The sequence below is a fragment of the Erinaceus europaeus genome, chromosome 7 (assembly GCF_950295315.1).
Source record: "Erinaceus europaeus chromosome 7, mEriEur2.1, whole genome shotgun sequence".
In the NCBI taxonomy this organism is placed as follows: Eukaryota; Metazoa; Chordata; class Mammalia; order Eulipotyphla; family Erinaceidae; genus Erinaceus; species Erinaceus europaeus.
The window spans coordinates 31,667,077-31,692,801 of NC_080168.1; the positions used below are offsets into that span (position 1 = coordinate 31,667,077).

Genomic DNA, 25,725 nt, shown 5'->3' on the forward strand with positions numbered 1-25,725 from the left:
TCTCCAATTCTCTCTGTCTTATCCAACAACGAACAACATCAACAATGGCAATAATAATAACCACAACGAGGCTACAACAACAAGGGCAACAAAAAGGGGGGGAAAATGGCCTCCAGGAGCGGTGGATTCATGGTGCAGGCACCAAGCTCAGCAATAACCCTGGAGGAGAAAAAAATATATCAAAGATTAAAAAATTAAAAATATGTCAAAGAAATGTAAATTAAAACAAGGTTCCACTTTATATAAAAAATGAAGGGAATGGGGGCCAGGTGGTGGCGCACCTCATTGAGCACATGTATTACAATGTATTATATCCTTATGTATTACATAAGGACCCAGGTTCGAGCCCCCCAGTCCCCATCTGTAGGGGGAAAGCTTTATGAGTGGTGAAGAAGGGCTGCGGGTGTCTCTTTGTCTATCTTCCTCTCTATCACCCCCTCCCTTTTGATTTATGGTTGGCTCTATCTAATTTAAAAAAAAAATTAAATGAAGGAAACAGCAGATACCATACCATCTTAATGCACTTGTAATGAATGTGGCATGTTAATGCATTACCAACAAGCACTATTAATTGGTATATTTCCTTTTGAAAACAGATTAGAACCTCTGTATTAAAAGGTATAAAAATACTCAAACACTTTGGTAGTATATCCTGAAATTGACATAGGCTAGGTAATTTAAACCTGTAAAAAATACTATGAATATATTAGAGTATCACATTTCAACTTGAAGTTCACAACATAAAATTATGAGCAACATAGGTAAAATGTATGATGAATCCAATGAAATATACTGTCACTAAAAGGATCATTCTGAACACTATATAGCAATCAACATTATAAAAGCGAAATTGCAAGCAGAGAACAGTAACGTAATCAAAACTATATAACTATAGTAATTATATTGAAAGATGTTACTAACTTAGAACTTATTTAAATTAAAATGTTTGAGGGGCCAAGTGGTATCACTCAATTGAGCACACATCTTATCATGCACAAGGACCTGGGTTCAAACCCCTAGTCCCCACCTTCAAGGGGGTCGGAGATAAGCTTCACAAGTGCTGATCAATGCTGCAGGCGTCTTTCTCTTTTCCTCTCTATCTCCCCTTTCTTTTTTTTTATTATCATTTTTTATATTTATTTTCCCTTTTTGTTGCCCTTGTTTTTAATTGCCGTTGTAGTTATTATTGTTGTTATTGATGTTGTTGTCACTAGATAGGACAGAGAGAAATGGAGAGAGGAGGGGGAGAGAAAGACAGACACTTGCAGACCTGCTTCACCACTTGTGAAGTGATCCCACTGCAGGTGGGGCGCCGGGGGTTTGAACCGGGATCCTTACGCCGGTCCTTGCGCTTTGCACCATGTGCGCTTAACCTGCTGTGCTACTGCTCAACTCCCTGTCTCTCCTTTCTATCTAAGTTTTTTTCTGTCTCTAATAAGTGAGTGAATGCAAAATATTTAAATTAGAGTTTTAAAGTAGTGACAGAAGTTTGATACAGATTTTGAAAGTCTGACAGTTCCATTCATCTTGGAACTTCCAAGTAGTGTAAAAGGGGGCAGTTTGATAAATAATGAGTTTTTCTGTAGAATATATCAATAAATAACAACTTAAAGACTTAATTTCTCAATATTTTACTAAGATAAATTTTGAAAAGAGTTGCAACAACCACTATGCGGGACTTGGGCAGCAGCTCACAGGCAGTGAAGCAGGTCTGTAGGTATCTATCTTTCTCTCCCCCTCTCTGTCTTCCCTTCCTCTCTCCATTTCTCTCTGTCCTATCCAACAATGACGACAACAATAATAACTACAACAATAAAACAACTAGGGCAACAAAAGGGAATAAATAAATAAATAAATGTTTTTTTAAGTAACCACCATGCATCTTTAAAGTAGTGGACAAAAGAAAAAGCAAATAAAACAACAAAAAAAACCTGGGCTTCTAATTTTATCTAGCAGCTCCTAATTCTACTGCCTTCATGAATGTTTCAGGTATATTAATAAATAACAAAAATGCTATTGTGAAATGAGTTCAGAATCAGTTGTATGATTTCTTAAAACAAACAAACAAAACAGCCTTGGGATTACTGACCTACCTGCCAACGCCCATGTTCTGCGGGGAAGCAATTACAGAAGCCAGACCTCCCACCTTCTGCACCCCACAATGATCCTAGGTCCATACTCCCAGAGGGATATAAAGAATAGGAAAGCTTTCAAGGGAGGGGATGGGATAGGGAGTTCTGGTGGTAGGAAATGTGCAGAACTGTACCCCTCAGATCCTATGGTATTGTCAATATTTCCATTTTATGAATAAAAAAATTTTTAGAACAACCTTACATTTTGTTTCATCAATTAACCAAAATCTGTCACTTAGTGGTGGGTAGACAGCATAATGGTTATGCAAAGAGACTCTCTGAGGCTCTAATGTCCCAGGTTCAATCCCCCGCACAACCATAAACCAGATCTGAGCAGTACTTTGGTTCAAAAAATCTGTCAAATGGAACCATCACCACTATGGACTTAATTATTTGTTCCTCAACCCACCCATACCCACAACCTCTGTTCATGTACAGAAGATTTATGACTCAATATGGCTTATTTGTAGATAAGGTCTTCAAGTGGACTGATGTCATTAGGCCAGGCCTTAATTCAAAAAGGTTCCAACAGAATAATATGGGTAATATTTGAAATATTTCCCAAAGATTCACATTATTTATGCTTAACCCCAAAGCAGCACAGTTGTACAGTAGTAATACTGCATAAGATACTTGAAAATGTAGACCTTAAATGTTACCAACACATGAATAAAAGCGATAATTAAGAATGGCAGGGGAGAAAGCATAATGGTCATGCAAACATACTCCCAGGCCCCAGGTTCAATCCCCTGCACTACCATAAGCCAGAGCTGAGAAGTACTCTGGTTTTAAAAAAGAAAAGGTAATTATATAAGGAGATAGAGGTGTTAACTTAATTATGGTAATAATTTTATAGCATATATGTGTATCAAACCACATTATACACCTTAAACTTATATTTGGTATATATTTATGATATCTTAGTAAAAGGGATAAGACATGATCTGTGGTGGGCATTTTCTTCCCTTTCAGCTACAATTAAAATAAATAAATAACTCTTCAGACCACATATATTTAGGCAACAGCTAAAGCAAGCTACTTGGGTCTCAGTGAAGAGCAGACTCGTGCATGCTCACCTGCCAAATATAGCATTTTCACTTGAGGAGGCTGTAGCGCTTCATGAAAGATGATGACAGAACCTAACTGGCCCTCTAGAGATGTGGGACAGCCCCATTCACTGTCCTGGGTTCCAGCTGATATCAATTTGGTAACCAGTTTTGATTTCTCAGTTGTTCCTCCCCAGGAGGCTGATGACAGAATTCCACCAAATGATGCCCGATGAGGCGTAATAGGAGAAGAAAAAGGTGGATCTGGAATTTGGGATGGTGGTGGAGTGGTAGTCCTTTGCCCAGCTGAACCAATACAGCAGGAAATAAAAGGCTGAAAATTAAGAAGCAAATAAGACACAATTTTAATCCTGATCATTTAAAATAATGTAATGCAAAAAAATTAAGCAAATAGACTGAAAACTGATTTATTTTGCTAGCTCATGAGATGCACATGTGCCTATCTTTATCTCTTCCTATCTCCTTCTCTCTCAGTTCCTCTCAGTTCTATCAAATAAAATGGAAAGGAAAAAAGGGAAAAATGGCAGCTGAAAGCAGTGGATTATTTGTGCTGACCTAGCTCCAACAGCCCCAGTGGCAATTTAAAAAAATTCTCAGGGCACTTTTATACTAATGTTATTTAAGAATCACTTCACTGGCTTGGGAAAACAGCATAATAGCTATGCAAAAGACTCATGCTTCAGGCAACAAAAGTCCCAGATTCAATCCCAGCACCCTTCTTCTTCTTCTTCTAGCGTTTGCCCTTCTTCCGTAGCCAGTTAATGGCTTTGAAAGTGACTGGGATCCATGTGGATTCAGTTGGCTAGGAAGGATTGTCAGTTTCCCCAATGAATGGGTACTCACGGGATGCACCACGGGAAGGTCGATTCAATGCATGATAGACTAGAGCTCTCGGGTCTGTCTGTCTCTATCTCTCTGTCTCTCGAAAATAAAATGTGTTTTTAAAAGTCTATCTTAGGAGAGGACTTTCAGAGGCGGAGCTACGAGCAGCGCAGATCTCTTTCTCTCCTCTCCTCTCCTCTCCTCTCCTCTCCTCTCCTCTCCTCTCCTCTCCTCTCCCTGATCAACTAGGAATACCAAAGGAGACCACCCGGGACTAGAAACAAGACAGGACTAGAATGACCACAGGAACCCACTAAATCATCAGTAAGTACAAACACGTGTGGCTGGTGAGAGAGAGGAGAGTAGGAAGAGATTAAGTGACTGCTAACAGTCCAGCAATTTATCAGTTGAGACACCATCTCCAGTCTGCTCCACCAACAAGGGGACAGCTGAGGGGAGGAGAGGATGCCCCAGAGACTCACCAAATGCAACTTTGAGTCTCCATTGCTACTGCCCTCAGAATCTGAAGCAGCGACAGGGAGGGATACCAGGGGACAGAGATCTAACCAGGAAACTCAGGAGAAGACCTCTACCTCCGTGGCATAGCTCTGGGGATGTGAAAGTCTCTTTGCATAACCACTGGATTATCTCTGCCATACCCTGCTTTATCTCTTGGTGAGGAGTCAGTGATTAAGCTAAGAAGCCTACTTATAGTTTAAAAGCCCTCAGGCTCCCATAGCCTACCCAGAAGAAAAAAAAAAAAAGAGGCTTTTAAACCACTGAGCTCCAACTCAGGGATTAAAATACTAGTGAAACAACTGTTCACTTCCACCACTGTGAACCCTTCAATTAACTTACTTAGACACAAGTCAATCCAGAAAATAGTGATCAGTATTTGAAAAGTACTGAGAGAGGGAACTCATAACGTAATATATAAAATGGTTAAAACAACAAGAAGAAATATTGAAGAAACGAACCAGGACAAGACCCAGCTAAAAGTTACCCAGAGGGTGAAGCACAAAATAACGAGTTCAACATCCAAACACTAGCTAAGGAAATAATCACAGAAGTGAGTAAAGAATTTGAAAAAATTGTAATCAGAAATACAGGAACAACAAATGAGACTATGGAAGAAAATACTAATTATCTCATGGTTATTAGAGAGCTGAAAGCTGAAATCACTGAGCTAAGAACGCAACTAGCTGAACAAGCTAAAACAGTATCAGAACAGGGCAACAAAATAGATGAACTACAGAAAACAGTAGAGGGCAGAGAGAATAGAATCAATGAGGCTGAAGACAGAATTAGCAAGATCGAGGACGAATTAGAGACAACTAAAAAAGAAGGAAGAGATCTCAAAAAGAGATTAAGAGATCCTGAAAACAACAACAGAGTCCTATGGGATGACTTCAAAAGAAACAATATACGCATTATTGGCATACCAGAGGAAGAAAGAGAAGGAGAGGAAGAAACAATTCTCTAGGCCATAATAGCTGAAAATTTCTCTAGTCTAGACAACATCAAAGACATAAAGATTCAAGAAGCCCAGAGGGTCCCAAACAGAATTAACCCAGACCTAAAGACAGCAAGACATATCATACTTAGAATGGAAAGGAATAAGGATGAAGAAAGGATCCTGAAGGATGCAAGAGAAAAACAAAGAGTCACCTACAAAGGAAAACCCATAAGATTAGCAGCAGACTTCTCCACACAAACACTACAGGCCAGAAGAGAATGGCAAGATATCTATCAAGTGCTCAATGAGAAAGGCTTTCAACCAAGAATACTATATCCTGCTAGAATGTCATTCAGACTAGATGGAGGCATCAAAACCTTCTCAGACAAGCAACAGTTGAAGGAATCAACTATCACCAAGCCTGCCCTGAAAGAAGTTCTGAAAGGTCTCCTATAAACAGTCAGACCACCAAAAATAGGACATATATAAGAACATTCTAAAACTCTACAAGAATGGAGTTAAAATATCTTCAATCTTTGATATCAATAAATGTCAATGGCCTGAATTCAACTACTAAAAGACACAGAGTAGGAAGAAGGATCAGAAAATACAACCCAACAATATGCTGTCTACAGGAAACCCACCTAACTCAACAAGACAAACACAGACTTAAAGTGAAAGGATGGAAAACTATCATACAAGCCAATGGCCCACAAAAAAGGGCAGGAACAGCTATTCTCATATCTGACATGATAGACTTCAAAATAGATAAGATTAAAAAAGATAGGAATGGCCACTACTTAATACTCAGAGGATCAGTCAATCAAGAGGACTTAACAATTATTAACATCTATGCACCCAATGAGAAGCCATCTAAATACATCAAACTTTTACCTGAAGAGCTACAGCAATATATTAACAACACAATCATAGTAGAGGACTTCAACACCCCACTCTCTCAACTTGACAGATCATCCAGGCAGAAAATCAATAAAGACATAAGGGAGCTAAATGAAGAGATAAACTAGAACTATTGGACATTTTCAGAGTCATTCATCCCAAGAAACTGGAATACACATTTTACTCAAATCCACATGGATCATTCTCAAGGATAGACCATATGTTAGGCCACAAAGACAGCATCAGCAAATTCAAGAGGATTGAAATCATCCCAAGCATCTTCTCAGACCACAGTGGAATTAAACTAACACTTAACAATCAACAAAAGATCAGTAACAGTCCCAAAATGTGGAAGCTCAACAGTACACTTCTTAACAACTTCTGGGTCAAACAGGAAATAAAGGAAGAAATCAAAATGTTTCAAAAATTCAATGAAAATGAAGACAAAGCTATCAAAATATTTGGGACACAGCTAAGGCAGTACTAAGAGGAAAATTAATAGCTATACAAGCACACATTAGGAAACAAGAAAAAGCACAAATAAACAGCCTGATTGCACATCTTAAAGACCTAGAAGAAGAAGAACAAAGGAACCCTAAAGCAACCAGAAGGACAGAAATAACTAAAGTTAGGGCAGAAATAAATAACATTGAGAATAAGAAAACCATACAAAAGATCAACAAAACTAAATGTTGGTTCTTCGAAAGAGTGAACAAAATCGACAAATCTTTAGCCAGACTCACAAAAACAAAAGGGAGAAGACCCAAATAAATCAGATACTAAATGAAAAAGGAGTTATCACAAGAGACACTGCATAAATTCAACATATCATGCAAGGCTTCCATGAACAACTATATGGCACCAAGCTAGAGAACCTGGAAGAAATGGGATGATTTCCTAGATACCGACCAACTTCCAAAACTAAGTAAAGAGGAAGTGGATAACATGAACAGGCCCATCACAGCTAATGAAATTGAAAGTTATCAAAAATCTTCCCAAAAATAAAAGTCCTTGACCAGATGGTTTTACAAATGAATTCTACAAAACCTTCAAAGAAGAATTAATACCTCTACTTTTAAAAGTCTTCCAGAAGATTGAAGACACTGGAATACTCCCTTCCAGCTTCTATGAAGCCAACATCACTCTGATACCAAAAGCAGACAGGGACACAACCCAAAAATGAAAACTACAGACCAAAATCTCTGATGATCATAGAGGTGAAAATATTGAACAAAATTCTAGCCAACAGGATACAGCAGTATATTAAAAAGATTGTTCATCATGACCAAGTGGGGTTTATCCCAGGCATGCAAGGTTGGTTTAATATATGTAAATCAATCAATGTGATCCACCACATCAACAAAAGCAAGACCAAAAACCACATAGTCATATCAATAGATGCAGAGAAAGCCTTTGACAAAATACAACATCCCTTTATGATCAAAACACTACAAAAAATGGGAATAAATGGAAAATTCCTGAAGATAGTGGAGTCTATATATAGCAAACCTACATCCAACATCATACTCAATGGTGAAAAACTGGAAGCATTTCCCCTCAGATCAGGTACTAGACAGGGCTGCCCACTATCACCATTACTATTCAACATAGTGTTGGAAGCTCTTGCCATAGCAATCAGGCAGGAGCAAGGAAATAAAGGCATACAGATTGGAAGAAGTCAAACTCTCCCTATCTGCAGATGACATGATAATATACATAGAAAAACCTAAGGAATCCAACAATTATCTTTTGGGAATCATCAGGCAATACAGTAAGGTATCAGGCTATAAAATTAACATTCAAAAGTCAGTGGCATTCCTCTATGCCAACACCAAGAAGAAACTGAAATCCAGAAATCAATCCCTTTTACTATATCAACAAAAACAATAAAATATTTAGGAGTAAATATAACCAAAGAAGTGACAGGCTTGTATACTGAAAATTATGAGTCACTACTCAAAGAAATTGAAAAAGACACAAAGAAGTGGAAAGATATTCCATGTTCATGGCTTGGAAGAATTAACATCATCAAAATGAATATACTACCCACAGCCATCTACAAATTTAATGCTATCCCCATCAAGATCCCAAGCACATTTTTTAGGAGAATAGAAAAAATGCTACAAATGTTTATCTGGAACCAGAAAAGACCTAGAATTGCCAAAACAATCTTGAGAAAAAAGAACAGAACCGGAGGCATCACACTGCCAGATCTCAAACTGTATTATAGGGCCATTGTCATCAAAACTGCTTGGTACTTGAACATGAATAGACACACTGACCAGTGGAATAGAACTGAGAGCCCAGAAGTGAGTCCCCACACCTATGGACATCTAATCTTTGACAAAGGTGCCCAGACTATTAAATGGGGAAAGCTGAGTCTCTTCAACAAATGGTGTTGGAAACAATGGGTTGAAACATGCAGAAGAATGAAACTGAACCACTGTATTTCACCAAAAACAAAAGTAAATTCCAAGTGGATCAAGGACTTGGATGTTAGACCACAAACTGTCAGATACTTAGAGGAAAATATTGGCAGAACTCTTTTCTGCATAAATTTTAAAGACATCTTCAATAAAACCAATCCAATTACCAAGAAGACTAAGGCAAGTATAAACCTATGGGACTACATCAAATTAAAAAGCTTCTGTACAGCAAAAGAAACCACTACCCAAACTAAGAGACCCCTCACAGAATGGGAGAAGATCTTTACATGCCATATATCAGATAAGAGTTTAATAACTAACATATATAAAGAGCTTGCCAAACTCAACAACAAGACAACAAATAACCCCATCCAAAAACGGGGGGAGGACTTGGACAGAATATTCACCACAGAAGTGATCCAAAAGGCCGAGAAACATGAAAAAATGCTCCAAGTCTCTTGATTGTCAGAGAAATGCAAATCAAGACAACAATGAGATACCACTTCACTCCTGTGAGAATGTCATATATCAGAAAAGGTAACAGCAGCAAATGCTGAAGAGGGTGTGGGGTCAAAGGAACCCTTCTACACTGCTGGTGGGAATGTCAATTGGTCCAAACTCTGTGGAGAACAGTCTGAAGAACTCTCAGAAGGCTAGAAATGGACCTACCCTATGATCCTGCAATTCCTCTCCTGGGGATATATCCTAAGGAACCCAACACACCCATCCAAACAGATCTGTGTACACATATGTTCTTGGCAGCACAATTTGTAATAGCCAAAACCTGGAAGCAACCCAGGTGTCCAACAACAGATAAATGGCTAAGCAAGTTGTGGTATATATACACAAAGGAATACTACTCAGCTATAAAAAATGGTGACTTCCCTGTTTTCAGCCGATCTTGGATGGACTTTGAAAAATTCATGTTAAGTGAAATAAGTCAGAAACAGAAGGATGAATACGGGATGATCTCACTCTCAGGCAGAAGTTAAAAACAAGATCAGAAAAGAAAACAGAAGTAGAACCTGAAATGGAATTGGCGTATTGCACCAAAGTAAAAGACTCTGGTGTAGGTGGGGTGGGTGGGGAGAATACAGGTCCATGAAGGATGATAGAGGACCTAGTAGGGGTTGTATTGTTATATGGGAAACTGGGGAATGTTATGCATGTACAAACTATTGTATTTACTGTTGAATGTAAAACATTGATTCCCCAATAAAGAAATATAAAGGAGAATAGCACTTAAAAAAAGTCTATCTTACACCTAATTAGAGCACAAAATGTTTAGTTTCCTCACAGTTACAAATTCAATGGAGATAGAAGAGTTCATCATAAAGTCTATGTATGTTTAGAGAACTTGTCAATTGTCCTTTGTTATGCTTTAATCAATTTATTTAGCATTCCTATTGTATTTTTCCCCCCCTTAAGACTAATAACATTTAAGGGCAACAAAAGTGGAAATAAATATTTAATTTTTTTAAAAAAAAAAAGACTTTTGTCTTTTTTTAAAAAAACATTTGTTTCTTACTTGAGTTATTATTACATGTTTTCTAGCTCCATGCAATGACAACAGGATGAGAGAATTAAATATTAACTCACTCTCCCCTAGTATATAGAAGCACTGTGAACTGTATGGGTACATATCTGGAATATGTATGAATGTTTAGAATCAACCTATCTTTCTTACTAAATAGAAGGATCTCAAGCACACTCAGAAAGGTGCTGGGAAATAGCTCATCCAATAAAGGATGTCACGCATCAGGCCCTGGGTTCAAGAATGGGCAACACATGGGAGCGCCATGGGATACACCAAGGAAAATCCAAGGAGGGTGGAGTGGTGCCAAAGTGTCCCCCCGCTTCTCTCTCTCACTACATCTTTCTCTAAATAAAGAATGAAAAAAATTCATGCCAGGGAAATCACTAGTGGCATCATGAACAGACAATGCCCTGAATTTATTTCCATGTGCCACAGGAAAAAGCAAACAAAAAGAGCTCTCAATTTGCTCCATGGGCAATAAGTTAAATGTGCTTACTTCATTCATGGCAGGAAATCGGAGAGGGGCAGAGACCTTTTGTTGTCCATTGTCATAGATATAAACATAACTCTGACCAAAGGGTCTTTTTCCAGGTATGTGAACGATGGTTATGTTGTGCTGATAAAACAGAACCCATAAAACGTAAATATTACACAAAGTCTTTGAAAAGATGTTTTCATAGTGTTAAGCCATAGCTACTTCATGTACCAGAGAGAACATTAAATACAATTAAATTCTGATTCAAATGATACTCTTAAAGAGTAACAACTTTTAGGGGCCGGGTGGTGGTACATCTGGTTGAGCCCACATGTTAAGCAGTGCGCAAGGACCGATGTTTGAGCCCCTAGACCCCACCTGCAGGGGGAAAGAAAGCTTTGCAAGTGGAGAAGCAGTGTTACAGGTGTCTCTCTGTCTCTCACCCTCTCTATCCCTCCCTTCCCTCTCGATTTCTGACTGTCTCTATCCAATAAATAAACAAATAAATATTTTTAAAAAGTAACAACTTTTAGTGTAGTATTACAGAAGTACTTATACCCATCATAGAAAATCTGTACACAGTGTAGCATATTTTCCAAGTCTATGAGTAATCTTTAGAATCAATTTTTCTAAAAAAGAATCTTTTCTTATTTTAAGGAGGAAAAAAATTGTTCTTAAAGTCTATGTTCTCATTTTAAATTTAAATTCCAAATCAGATTTGATTCGAAAAACATGAGTGTTAAAATCTCAAGCTTTCAGAAAAAAAAAAAAGAATATTACTAAATTTACAATGGCATTAAACTTGTAAATGCATTTCAACAGGCATGTAACTTTTTTTTTCATTTTTAATAGAACTTTAAGGTTGATCCTCAAAATACAGATGACAATACCTAACATCAAATATGAGGGTTTTTTTTAAAGGAAAGAAACAAGGAGTGAGATGTGAGCTTTAAAGTCTTACCCAAAGGGAATCACAGAAACTGTGATCAGGAAGCATAACTGTTGCATATTCTCTTTTTGTACACACTGCCACAACCAACATACCTGAATGGGCAATAAAAGCTTCAAAACCCATACCACTTCCTGTAAAAAAACTAACAAGATAAATATTATCAGAATTTTTGAAGTGAGTCATTTAGTTTTATTCTCACCAAAGCATAAATATTTTACTAAACACACTGACTTAGCTCCTAAACTTTTCATGTTTAAGAATCACGGCAGGGAGTTGGACAGTAGCACAGCGGGTTAAGCGCACGTGGCACAAAGCGCAAGGACCAGCTTAAGGATCCCAGTTGAGTCCCTGGCTCCCCACCTGCAGGGGAGTCACTTCACAGGCGGTGAAGCAGGTCTGCAGGTGTCTATCTTTTTCTCCCCATATCTGTCTTCCCCTCCTCTCTCCGTATCTTGCTCTTCCCCTCTGTCTTCCCCTCTTCTTTCCATTTCTCTGTCCTATGCAACAACATCAATAATAAATACAACAATAAAAAACAACAAGGGCAACAAAAGGGGAGTAAATTAATAATAATAATAATAATAATAAAGAATCACAGCATATTGTGTGGTCCAGGAGATGGCATAGTGGATAAAGCATTGGACTCTCAAGCATGAGGTCCTGAATTCAATCCCTGGCAGCACATGTACCAGAGTGATGTCTGGTTCTTTCTCTCTCCTCCTATCTTTCTCATTAATAAATAAATATTTAAAAAAAAAAAAAAAGAATCAAGGGATACATTTCACGTTTTTCTTTTCTTTTTTTTTTTTCTTTTTTACCTGAGCATTGCACAGTTTTGGCTGATTGATGATGGTGCTAGGGCCTGAATGTGGACCTTGGGTGCCTCAGGTATGAAATTCTTTTTTTTATAAACCATCTTGCTATCTCTCCAGCTTCACTCCATATATTATTTTAAAAAACTCATTTATGGGTGGAGGTAGATAGCATAATGGGTATGCAAACAGACTCTTATGCCTGAGGCTCCAAAGTCCCAGGTTCAGTCCCCAACACCACCACAAGCCAGAGCTGATCAGTGCTTTGGTTAAAAAAAAAAAAAAAGAATACTCATTTATACACCATAACCTGTACTAGTACCTGTACAACTGTTTCCTTTTTCCTCCTTTGTTAGCATTGTCAAGAGTCAACTGATCCTGATCTAAGCAAAACCAAGCATTGAAAGAAAAGGCAGACCCTGGCCATTTCTGTATGGAAGGCACAGAAATTCCTGCCATACTATGTGACAAATTAAAATACTGCAGTGCACTCTCTAGACTTTGTTTTCGGGCCATTGTCAGGATTGTTCGAGTCACAGCAATGGTATATGGGTGAACATGCTCAGATTCATCCACTCTCAGCAGTCTTAACAGTCGGCGGATTTCTTCTGAGCTCACTGACTGACTCCCCAAGGAACCGTGGAGTGCAATCAAATTCTCAGCACAAATTCGATGGAGGGAAGAATGAGAATCAAGGGTTTCAATGATCCGAATCCCCATGTTGGCATTGACACAAGTAGTTCGACTCTGCCTGTTAATACAGCAAATTCTTTTCAGCCAGTCTGAGGTGAAGATTTGCAGGTCATGGGACTCAAGTTCTGGCAGCCACCGGATAAGAAGCAGGAGAGGCTGAACATTACTAATGCCCAAAATCCCAACCGAAGTGTGGTCACCCTCTACAGCCTGAAAAATAAAGCCAAAGATTAGCTACTATCTTCAATATGGGAATAATAAAATGCTTTTTTAATATAGCTAAAAGAAAGAAAACGTACCATATTCATAAGTTCTTTAAGTAGTTCCAGTGGTGGCTGACCCAGGGATTTTAATACTTCAAATAAATGTGCATAGCCGATTCTTTCTTTAAATACTTCCTAAGGGTGGGAAATCAGTCTATCAGAGTACAGCCTCAAAGACAAATCTGTCAGGAAACCAACAATGTGAAACATCCACTTATATTATGTAATATTTAAAAAAATATCATGAATTCAGTATTTTAGGTTTTTGTTTGTTTATTTGCTTTTACTGCAGGACCAGGGAATGAACTCATAGATACACACTGTTGAGCAGCCTCTGACAGCCAACATTTTCAGTTTCATTCAGAGAAAGATGCAAAGACAGAGAGACACCGCAACACTGCTCCACCATCCATGGAGCTCCCCTGGGGATACTCAAGTTGCTACCATGTGGTGCCAGGGCTCAAGTCCAGAGGCCTGGAGGTTGAGCACTAAACTAGGTGAGCTATCTCCCAGCACTACATCTACCTTATAAAAAACACATGCTGCAATTTTTAAAATTACATTTACCTTCTAGAAAGGAATGTTAATATAACCTAATGAAATGTAAGGTAAGTAAAACTAGGGAAAAGTGTGTATTGCACAATGTATTACTTGCAGAGCAGAACATATTAAACTTAGTTTACTTTCTTCACTTGATTAGTAATTACTACAGTGTAATATGAAGATAGAAATAGAGGGAAAAAAGGAGATTTAAGGTAACAAAAATGAAAGGAGATTAAAGGGTAATAACAATTCTTAGAGGAGTAGCCAGCAAGAAACTCTTTGTATCTAAATGGGAGGGTGTCAAGGTTATTTGATTAAGTGCTAAGTCACATGCATGTTTCAATTACTGGGCACCAACCACTAAATTTAAAAAGACTAATTTGGTCCAGTAAGTTAGGCAGAAATATATACTCATGATAAATTTAAGAGGTTTAAACAAAATTAGTAAGATTAATTTTTCCCTGGAGGACTACTGTTGTACAAGTAGAAAGAAAAAAAATTTTTTTTCCAAAATGGATATTCTAGCAGCATGGAAATGTGTCGAGCTGACAGAGCACAAAACTTGTATGTCTGGGAGTTGGGCGACAGCACAGCGGGTTAAGCACAGGTGGTGCAAAGCTCAAGGACTGGCATAAGGATCCTGGGTCAAGCCCCCAGCTCCCCATCTGCAGGGGAGTTGCTTCATAAGCGGTGAAGCAGGTCTGCAGGTGTCTATCTTTCTCTTCCCCTCTCTGTCTTCCCCTCCTCTCTCCATTTCTCTCTGTCCAACCCAACAACAACAACATCAATTATAACCACAACAATAAAACAACAAGGGCAACAAAAGGGAATAAATAATAAATAAATATTTAAAAAAAACAAAACTTGTATGTCTGAAGTTTCCAGTTGGATTCCTGGCACAGGAGTGGTGCTCTGGTCTCTCTCTCTCTCTCCTGCTCTCTTTCTACTGATTCTACTTTATATGGTATTAAAAAGTATTCGAAAGTAATCTTTTAGATCTTAAACCACACAAGGCATCACTCAGTAAAAATACATTTTTAAAAGTTGTGAGCATCACTTTTGGTCTGCATTTTAAATGGCACACAAGCAATCTGTCATATGGTAAGTATACAGAACATAAATAGATTTTTTTCTTACAGAAATTACCATAAATGATATTAGGTTCTTGGGCGAGCCTATAAAAATGGTGAAAGTCAATTCAGTAGGAATCTAATCCTAAATTATATATGACAGTCTCCTAACAAAAACCAAAGGAAGAGGGGTGGGCAGTGACACACCTGGGTGAACACACATGTCTGAGTGCACGTTAACCTGCATAAGGACCCTGGTTCGAGGCCCCCTCCCCACCTGCAGGAGGGATGCTTCACAAGTGGTGAGGCAAGCCTTCCTCTCTCTCCTCCTCCTCTCTCAATTTATCGCTATCAAATACAATAGAAAGAAGGGGGGGGAATGGCCTCCAGGAGCAGTGAGTTCCTAGTGCTAGCACTGAGCTCCAGCAATAATCAGGAGAGGAGGGGAAAAAAAAAAAAGGAACAAGCAAGAAATACAACTAGCAAGGCTCTTGTCCTGCTGCTTGTCACCTGCTCACCTCCGCCTTCATGCCATGTAGCTGTACACTGGTAAACTAAGCTTAAGGACTCAGGGCTCCAGCCATATGTCCTAGCTAGCCATATCCTCCTGACTATGTCTCCCATCATAGTTTTTATGTACTTAAATAATAATCCTTCCATTTGATAAAGCCTTTCCTCCAAAAAAAGAAAGAGACAAAGAAAAAGAAATAGGAAGTACAACTGAAGGCATGGCTTATAGAACTGATACTAGAAATATAAAACATGAAATACTTTCAAGGTGGTGGATAAGAAGATAAAATGGTCATCACAATGGCAAACAGATACTGACAATTATTAAGCCCTTACCAAGTACCTAGCACCATGACTACCACTTTACAAAAATGATCTCACTAGCCCTTAACAGTTACTCAGTGAGAAAACCACTAGCCCAAAAATTGAGCACCAAGTGAACATAGGACAGAGTCAACAGTAGTGAATGAAAAGGGAAAGAAAACACTGAGGATAAGTGACTACAAAGACAGAAAATTTCCACAAACAAGTCTGCAAGTGACAAGACTAGTCACATATGAAGCTAGACAATCATTAACAGATCAAATCCTGAAGTAGTCATAAACACATTAATGAAGAAAAATTATGATATAAATTTTAATTTCTTGTGGGTGAGGCACCAGGATCTCAGAATCACACAAATTCACTGTTAACTATATCAACATTTTTCATTCTTTTAAAAAATTCAGATAGAGAAGGAGGGAGAAAGACAAAGACACCACACATTGATCTACCTGGAGTCTCCCTCAGTTCACCCATGGGGCTCCGATGTGGTGACAGAAAGAGCTCAACATGGTTCCTTGTGCATGATTAAGGTCTGTACTCTACTAGGTGGGCTATCTTCTGGCCCCTACAATTTAACTCTGTTAACAATTTCTTCTTCTTATTATTTTTTATTATTTTACAGGACAGAAATTGGGAGGGGAGGAGGAGATAAATCGAGAGAGAGAGAACTGCAGAAGAGCTTCGCCACTTGTGAAGCTTCCCTCCTGCAAATGGGGACCAGGAACTTGAACCTAGGTCCTTGCACATGATGGCATGTGTGCTCAACTGGAGTGCACCACTGCTGCTGGGCCCCCCAAGAAAATTTTTAGTTCTCTAAACTCACAGAATTACTTAAATCGGTAACTGCAATGTTCCAACTCAATGTTATCTTCCCATATGTTGTCTGACATTGATTCATGAATTTGCCATTTAGCCATCAATGGCCTAAATAACCCCATAGTAGTGTTTTCGTGTTTAAAATAATCAGAAATAGGATTCCTGAGGCTGGATGGTGGCACACCTAGTTGAGTGCACATGTTACAACGCACAAAACTTAGGTTCAAGTCCCCCATCCCTACCTGCAAGGTGTGTAAGTGGTGAAGCAGTGTTGCAGGTGCCTCTGTCTGGCCCCCTCTGTATCTCCCCCTTTCTTCTCGATTTCTGGGTATTTCTATCCAATAAATAAGTAAATATGTAAGTTTTAAAATTAAAAAAGAAATAGGATTGCTGAATGAAGGCACTTAGTGAGGCATTTCATTTCAGATGTGAAAACACATGTATTAAGGGCCCAGTGGGGGGGCACCTAGTTAAGCACACATATCACAGTGCACAAGGGCCCAGGTTCAAGCCCCTGGTCCACACCTGTTGTTTACGTTCGGGAGCTCCAGCAGGCCGGGCTAGCTTCACAGCGGTGAACAGAGACTCGGGGACTCATGGTTGAGCTGTACGCAGTATCTCTTTATTCATGCAGGACGCAGTGCAATCTATACCAAGCTAAGCTAAACTAAACTACTACAAACAATCTTGTCCTTATAAATATACTAGCCCAGTAGGGTGGGAACAGGATGCGACACAGAGAGGGTGGAGAGAAAAGTGACTGGTGAAAATCAGGGTATGACAAGGAGAGGGGGCGGAACAGGTGAGAATTCTACCACTAAACCACCAATGCCCTGGAGGGAAGGTGGTGCTTGTTAACAGAGGTTATGTAAATAGAATACAGTGTTATGTAAATAGGATGCAGTGTTAAGCAGGGGGGATTAAACCAAATGAAACAGAAGGGTTTTTTTTAAAAGCATACCAACAATTCCCCCTTTCTTTTTAACTAATGGCCATAGTATCAGGATTGTGGGGTGAACAGAAACCTCTATCATACAGGCGTTTTCAAAAGAACTGGCATAAGACATGGAAAACAAAATAGGCGAGCAGCAATAACCAGTGTGATGCCAAGGGGAACGTTTCTTGCCTCAAAGGGCAAGGCCTAGCAGGCGAAAGGGCATTTCTTGCCTCTGGGAACGCTTCATGCCTCAAAGGGCGTTTCCTACCTCTGTGGGCATAACCTAATAAGGAGGAGGAGTTTTCTACCTCTGGGGACAGAGCCTGCAGGCGAGGAAACATGGTCTATAAAGTCTCAAGGCAACTGGCTGAAGTTAGTCTTTGAGAAGCACAGCAGCGTGTACCAGTAAGTCCGATGGAGGTGTCAGTCCAAAGTAGCTGACCACAGAAGAAAATGCCAAGGGATGAAACACTGCATGTCTGTCTCGATGGGGAATGTCAGCCACCAGAATTCTGCTTTTCTGTAGAGAGTGATCTTTGGAGTCTATGAATCTGTTTCTTCAGGTCATGCCAGGTCACATCATTGGTTTCCGGGGGTGTGTTGTAGTCATTTCATCTTGTGGGCAATGTCAGAGAACAGGGGTCCAAATGGATTTCCAGGAATTCCATTTGAGTAGATGCTTTTTCATGTGAAGACTTGACAGCTGAAATTCACTTACTTGTCAAACAAAACTTGTAGCAGAATAGAAGTTTACTATAATTGATAACTCCATTATAATTGGAAGTCCTTTCTAGTATGATTTTAAGGTTGCTTAAACAGTTTAAACTCAATATAATATGGAAAGGTAAACAGAAGAACCACGGTAGAAGCCTCAGGCATGAGAATAATTAGCATAATCATTGCACTATCTGCCCCGCCCATAACTCATACCGTTTCAGGATTAAACATTTCAGACGTAAAAAAATAAATCAAAGGAGGAAAAAACAATTTTTTGGATTATTTCTGGATGTCTCTAGAAATCATGGCTGCATCCAGCACTTTTTTTTAAGTCAATGTCAAGCAAAAATTCAGTCATTGAAATCACTCTCTTATGAAACGCAACTTGAACCAGATTATCCAGATCTCACCAAGTAGCATCAAGAGTCCCTGGAGGGCGTCCTAGTCCAAAAAGCTCTTCGAAATTCCATTTAGGGTGCTTCTGACTGTTCCTGCTGTATTGCTTCAGGCATCTACTTTTAAAAGCGTCTTCCCATTGAAGAAAGAATCCAATCAGGAGAGTAGAACTAACCATGTGTCTCCATTCTTGGGGACTGCCAGGGTACTCGAGAATGCTCCTCAAATTAAAGTAGTCCTTCTCCATGGGAAACATTCGAGAAGAAGTCCAGAAAGTCCCAGTGGAAATCCCCATGCATATCCCCAAGGTCTACGATCATGGTCATAAAGAACCGAATTGTGGCCCGGAGCAAAATGTTCCAGAGACAGAGTAACTGTCTCATGATGAAACAGTAGAGGCTTTGGCAAACCTCTTCATAAGTAGAAGAGAAGACCATAGTGCATAAGTAGGCAAAGTCTTCACTTATCTGGGAGTTGCGCAGGTCCGGTCCCACGTTGTAGGCGCCATTATGTTGTTTTCGCAGGGCTGGCTTCACGGGCGGGTAACACGACCCGGGACTCATGGCTGGGTTGTACGCAGTATCTCTTTACTCATGCAGGACACAGTGCAATCTATACCAAGCTAAGCTAAACTAAACTACTACAAACAATCTTGTCCTTATAAATATACTAGCCCAGTAGGGTGGGAACAGGATGCGACACAGAGAGGGTGGAGAGAAAAGTGACTGGTGAAAATCAGGGTATGACAAGGAGAGGGGGCGGAACAGGTGAGAATTCTACCACTAAACCACCAATGCCCTGGAGGGAAGGTGGTGCTTGTTAACAGAGGTTATGTAAATAGAATACAGTGTTATGTAAATAGGATGCAGTGTTAAGCAGGGGGGATTAAACCAAATGAAACAGAAGGGGTTTTTTAAAAGCATACCAACACACACCTGCAGTGGGAAAGCTTCATGAGTGGTGAAGCAGGGCTAGAGGTGTCTGTCTCTCTCCCTCTCTATCTCCCCCTCCCCTCTCAATTTCTCCCTGTCTCTATCCAATAATAAATAAATAAAACAAAAAAATTTTTTAAAGAAAGAGAACACATGAATTATATAATCTCAAACATCATCTTGGGAATTGCACATTGAAAACTGATATTATCTAACAACACTTTAGAGCTCAGGGAGGCAGCTTTCACCTTAGCAGCAGGAGATTTCTTCATTACTGCTGTCAAAGCCTGAATGGTTGATATAGCCAAACAATCCAACTGTCCCTGAAAAACCTATGGGGGGGAGGAGAAAAATAAGAAGTTAAAAATGAGTTCAAGGAATAGATTAGGTTACGGAATCTTTGCCTGAAAGCCTGAAAAATGATCATTTAGCATGCGTTGCATTCTTCTTCCAATCAAATGACTGCTGAAATAGTACAACCTACAACACAAGTTAGCAAACTGGCAAAAAAGAAGACATTATCAAGAAGGATAAAGGTACATTTACTTGTTACATTAAAATGTTTTTGGGGGAAAAACACCAAACTTAATACATGCTTTTTAAAATAATCAGACAATCTCAAGAGGAAGGAAGGAAGGCTTATTACGGGAAATTATATCACATTTTAATATTTTTGGAAGAAATATTCAAACTTCCTAAGTTAAAATTTCATTAGTGTATTGATAATATAGCTCACTTGGATAGTGTTCTGTTTTGCCATGTGCGTGACCCAGGTTCAAGTCCAGCCCCCACTGAACTGAGGGAAACCAGTGCCATGGTTTATTTCACTATTAAAAAAAAAAAAACTCAATTCATTAGCATGTATAATAAGATGTCTAAAACAGTCTTCTCTACTTATTTTCCAAATTCTGCATTAAAAACTGGTATATATACACCAATGAAATCACATTTGTAAAGTGATAATATCTAATTTCACAAAAAGTGAGGAACTTAAGGCAGAATAGAAAAAGAGATCTGTATCTATAGGTATTCGCATGTTTGCTGTTCTGTGAATAGCATTAGGGAATGGACCCTATCGTCTCTAATATGTGCTATGTCTCTGAGCAGCTTCATTGGCCTGTTTTCTTGTTTCTGTTTTTTTCTTTTATTTTCTCAGTTTTTAGTTTTTTCCTTTGAGAGGAAACAGACAGAAAGTACCAAAGACACTACAGCAATGCTCCACCACCCATGAAGCTCCCCTGATGCTTCTGTGCCCTTTGATACACGTTCCATCGGGTTATCTATCTTCTGGCCTCACCATCAGGCTTTAAAGAAGGACAACTTTACTGCCAAAAGTTGTAAGAAATACAAACAGTAAGTTCCATTTTACCTAGTTTTGTCAAAGGCTCATTATCATGAGTGGCAATTTTCAGAACAATGCATTCACAGGAAAGAAAAAAAAAGGGAAAATAAAACAACATTAAAAAAACTGGAAAACAGTGGGTTAAGAGCATGTGGTGCAAAGTCCAAGGACCAGCATAAGTGTCCTGGTTCGAGCCCCCAGCTCCCCACCTGCAGGGGGGTCGCTCCACAAGCTGTGAAGCAGGTCCTTCTCTCCCCCTCTCTGTCTTCCCCTCCTCTCTCCATTTCTCTCTGTTCTATCCAACAATGAACGACAACAACAACAACAATAATAACCACAAAAATAAAAACAGCAAGGGCAACAAAAGGGAATAAATACTTTTTAAAAAATTGGAAAAGCTTATTATGATATTTCATGGGACTTAGCCAATCATAGAAAGCTGTAAATACCAGGAGGACTAGACATCACAATACTAGAAATAGTAACATAAATCCTGAAGCCTTATTAATCTTTATGAGGGGCTAATATGTATGAAGACACTGGCATAGAACATTCATAAAGTAGTATTCTGCAATATATGTTTAACAAACAGAAAAGACAGTAATATACTATCTTTTTATATAACAACCCTATGAGCAATAAAATATGATTAATAAAGCTTAAGCTTTCTCATAAATATTTTGGGGTAAAAAATAATTCCTGGTCTTTTTTCCAAATTAATCTATTATCTTATGAAGATCCACATATTGAATATATTTCTGTGTTTATAGCCATGTAAAGTAGAATTTTTAAAAAATACTTACATATAATTCTTTTATTTTTTCTTTCTTTACCAGAGCACTGCTTAGCTCTGGCTTGTAGTGGTGCAGGAGACTGAATTGAGACTTTGGAACCTCAGGCCGGAAAGTTTCTCTGTATAACCATTATGTTATCCACCCCCACTAAAAAATATTTATATTAAATTAACACTCATAGACCTTGGCATCTTCCTTCCTTCCTCTAAGATTTGGGTTGTTCATTGAGTTATAATCATTACTTGTCAACAAGCAGAGAACCAAGATTTTAAAACTGACCATACATATTCACAAACAAATCCAGAAGATCCCAATATACCACAATGCTCAGGGGAAAAAGAAAAAAAAAAAAAAAAAAACCCAAAGTATGAAGTCAGTATTGGGTGAACAGAACTGATATTGGGATTCAATTCCTGTACTTCATATCTCCTCAACTAAAATCAACACATAGATAAAAATTTGCCAATCATTTGTATCAACCACTAAAATTTCAACATATGTATCTTTTAGGTAATTTTTGACTTTTAAAAAATAAGATTCAAATTGAATAGTATTTGTGTATTTTAAGACATAAGAAGAAAGTACAGGAATAGTTGTTCCCACTGACTGATGTTTGGATTTCAGCTGAAATGAGAGGCAGACTTTGTAGATACCTGGTCCTCATTCATTTCTGTCAGTAATTTGTTGGCAAGGTCTTTCTCGTTCTTGTCTGCCACCTTATTGTTAGCATTTAAAAAGAGCTGTTAAAAACAGAGACAATAATGGAAAGAGAACATTAAAGTGTTAACTACAAGCAGCAATGAAGCCTAGTGGATCTCCTTCTCTTGAAAGTATTAGTAAACCCAAGAATCCACTTTTTAAGTATACTACTTTAAAATTGACAATCAATTCTTCACTTTTTAATATTCATTTTTTAGATTAAAAACTATCTTTAGTCCATATACTAATTTTAATATTATCTATGAACTCAAAATTACTAAACTAAGAAGTAACCGCATTAGTTAACTAATACTCCTAAATCCTTAAAATAATTAGTAAAGAATCATTCACAGGGAATTGGATGGTGACAGACCTGGTTAAGTGTATATGTTACCATGCACAAAGACCCAGGTTCAAGAACCAAGTCCCCACCTGCAAGGGGGAACGCTTCCTGAGTGGTGAAGCAGAACTGTAGGTGTCTCTCTGTGTTGCACTCTCTATACCTCCCCCTTAATTTCTCTCTGTTCTATAAAATAAAATATAGTGAAAAAGAGAGAGAGAAAGCTTAAAAGAAGAAAGCTTAATTTCTAAACAAACAAACAAAAAAACATCATTCACAGAGAAATGTGCTATTAAAACAAATTAAAAGATACTAAATAATGTAAGGTAATTACAGTAAGGGTTCTTTTTTATTATTATTATTTTATTTTAACCAAAGCACTACTCAGCTCTGGTTTATGGTGGTGTGGGGGATTGAACCTGGGACTTGAAAGCCTCAGGCATGAAAGTCTCTTTGTATAACCCTTATGCTACACCCCCACCCTACAGTAAGAGTTCTAAAGCTATGTATGTCTATGAAATGCTAGTAAACTAATTTTAACTTCTTTTTGAAAATATTTCATAGCGTTTTAAATATGTGAGTGTATTACTATATCAAGGGTGGCCAGTATGCAGATTTCCCAAATTGATCTGCTCACGTTTTGTTAAAAATCCTGTAAGAATATTCTATTAACATAAATAGTTTCTCTCTCTCTTTTTTTTTTTTTTTGGCCTCCAGGGTTATTGCTGGGGCTTGGTGCCTGCACTATGAATCCACTGCTCCTGGAGGCTATTTCTCCCATTTTGTTGCCCTTGTTGTAGTTATTATTGTTATAGCTGTCGTTGTTGTTGGATAGAACAGAGAGAAATCAAGAGAGATGGGGAAGACAGAGAGGAAAGAAAGACACCTGCAGACCTGCTTCATCCCATGTGAAGTGACTCCCCTGCAGGTGGGGAGCTGGGGGCTCAAACCTGGATCCTTACACTGGCCCTTGCACTCTGCGCCATATGCACTTAAACTGCTGCACTACTGCCCAGCCCCCAGTTTTTCTCTTTCTTTTTGTTAATGTGGTGCATTACATTAACTGAATGCATATACTGAATCATCACTGTATCCCTGGGATGAATCCCATTTGGTCTTGATGGTTTATTATCTTTATAATATGTTACTGAATTTAATTTGCCAAGCTTTTGTTGAGCATTTTTATATCAATGTTCATTAGGCTATAGGTCTATAGTTGTCTTTATTGTAGAGTCCTTTTCAACTTTGAGGATAAGAGTAACACTGGTTTTTCACAGAATGTGTTTGAGAGCTATTATAGGAATCCACATTGGAAAGGAAGTCAAGTCACTGCTATTTTCAGGTACCATTTCAATTTTTTTTAAAAAAGTTTAAGTGGGTGATAGTTCTTTGAAAGTCTTGTAGTGAAGCCATCTGGACCTGAAACCATAGTGATTTTTTTTTTTTTACAACAAGCATCTCTCTTAAGCTGTTTTCATGCCTCTAGGATTTGGTTCCCCAACAATGACTTTTAAAAGGTCCATGAGGAGACAATCTGGAGACAACCAAAATATCCAAGAGTAGATGAGTAGTTATAAGAGTTGTGGACATGGAGGGGGGTCGGGCTGTAGCATAGCAGGTTAAGCGCACATGGCGCGAAACTCGAGGACCTGTGTAAGGATCCCAGTTCGAGCCCCCAGCTCCCCACCTTCGGGTGTGGGGGGGGTCACTTCACAAGCAGTGAAGCACGTCTGCAGGTGTCTATCTTTCTCTCCCCATCTCTGTCTTACCCTCCTCTCTTCATTTCTCTCTGTCGTTTTCAGCAATAATAATAACCGCAATAATGATAAAAACAAGGAAAAAGGAAAATAAATAAATAAAATATTTTTTAAAAAGAGCTGTGGTCATATACACAGTGGAATAAACTCAGCTATAGGAAATGATGACACCTTCTCTTTTGGTACGTTTGGATGGAACTTGGAAGAATCATGTTAAGTAAGGGTAAGCCAGAGGAAAAGTGACACATGCAGATGACCTCACTCTAGGTAGAACTTAAGAAACAAAAGGAAAGTGTAGCACCCTTAATGGCCAGTGATCTACTGCAGCAGAACTAAGGGTGATAGCTGGGGGTGGTGGGAGGAGACTGAGAGGATACTGGGGACCCAGTGTCAGATGCAGAGGAAAACTGTTAGTGGGAATGCTGCCTAGACACCTATCACTAGAAAAGAAACTATTCATGTGACGACTATTCACGTACATCATCACTTCCCTCAGTCAAGTGATTTAAGAAAGGAAAAAAAAAAAGTGAGGTCCTCAGTTGGATTTTTGACATTGCATATGCCAGAGTGTTGCTCTGGTTCTAACTCATAAATAAATTGATTTTGGGCTGGGGAGACAGCATAGTGGTTCTGCAAGTCTCTGAGGTCCCAGGTTCAATCCCCAGAACCATCATAAACCAGAGCTGAGCAGGGCTCTGATCTTTCTGTGGCTTCCTCTCTGTATCTCTATCATTAAAATAAAATAATGAAATAAGATTTTAAAGTAAAAAGTGAAGACAGGCATTTGAACTCTCCGGTGGTAAGCTGGTACTTTCCTAGACTGTGAATGTTCATTCCTGTTTCCTTCATCAATATGTTCCTTACAGTTTGTTTTTTTTTCCCCCAGGGTTATTGCTGGGCTTGGTGCCTGCACCATGAATCCACCGCTCCTGGAGGCCATTTTTTCCCCCTTTTGTTGCCCTTGTTGTAGCTTTGTTGTAGTTATTATTATTGCCCTTGTTGATGCAATTCGT

At 38.7% G+C, this 25,725-nt stretch overlaps 1 protein-coding gene across 1 annotated transcript in view; it reads right to left on the reverse strand.

Annotated features, from left to right (window-relative positions):
* Positions 1-25,725, reverse strand: part of NBEAL1 (neurobeachin like 1) — a 135,334-nt gene that overhangs the window by 96,383 nt on the left and 13,226 nt on the right. Inside the window, exons 3-9 of the mRNA XM_060194103.1 lie at positions 22,570-22,656; positions 20,029-20,112; positions 13,572-13,670; positions 12,902-13,482; positions 11,777-11,909; positions 10,837-10,956; positions 3,209-3,512 (exon numbers count right to left, since the gene is read on the reverse strand). Coding sequence (XP_060050086.1) covers positions 3,209-3,512; positions 10,837-10,956; positions 11,777-11,909; positions 12,902-13,482; positions 13,572-13,670; positions 20,029-20,112; positions 22,570-22,656 — 1,408 coding nt within the window. The remainder of the gene's footprint in view (positions 1-3,208; positions 3,513-10,836; positions 10,957-11,776; positions 11,910-12,901; positions 13,483-13,571; positions 13,671-20,028; positions 20,113-22,569; positions 22,657-25,725) is intronic.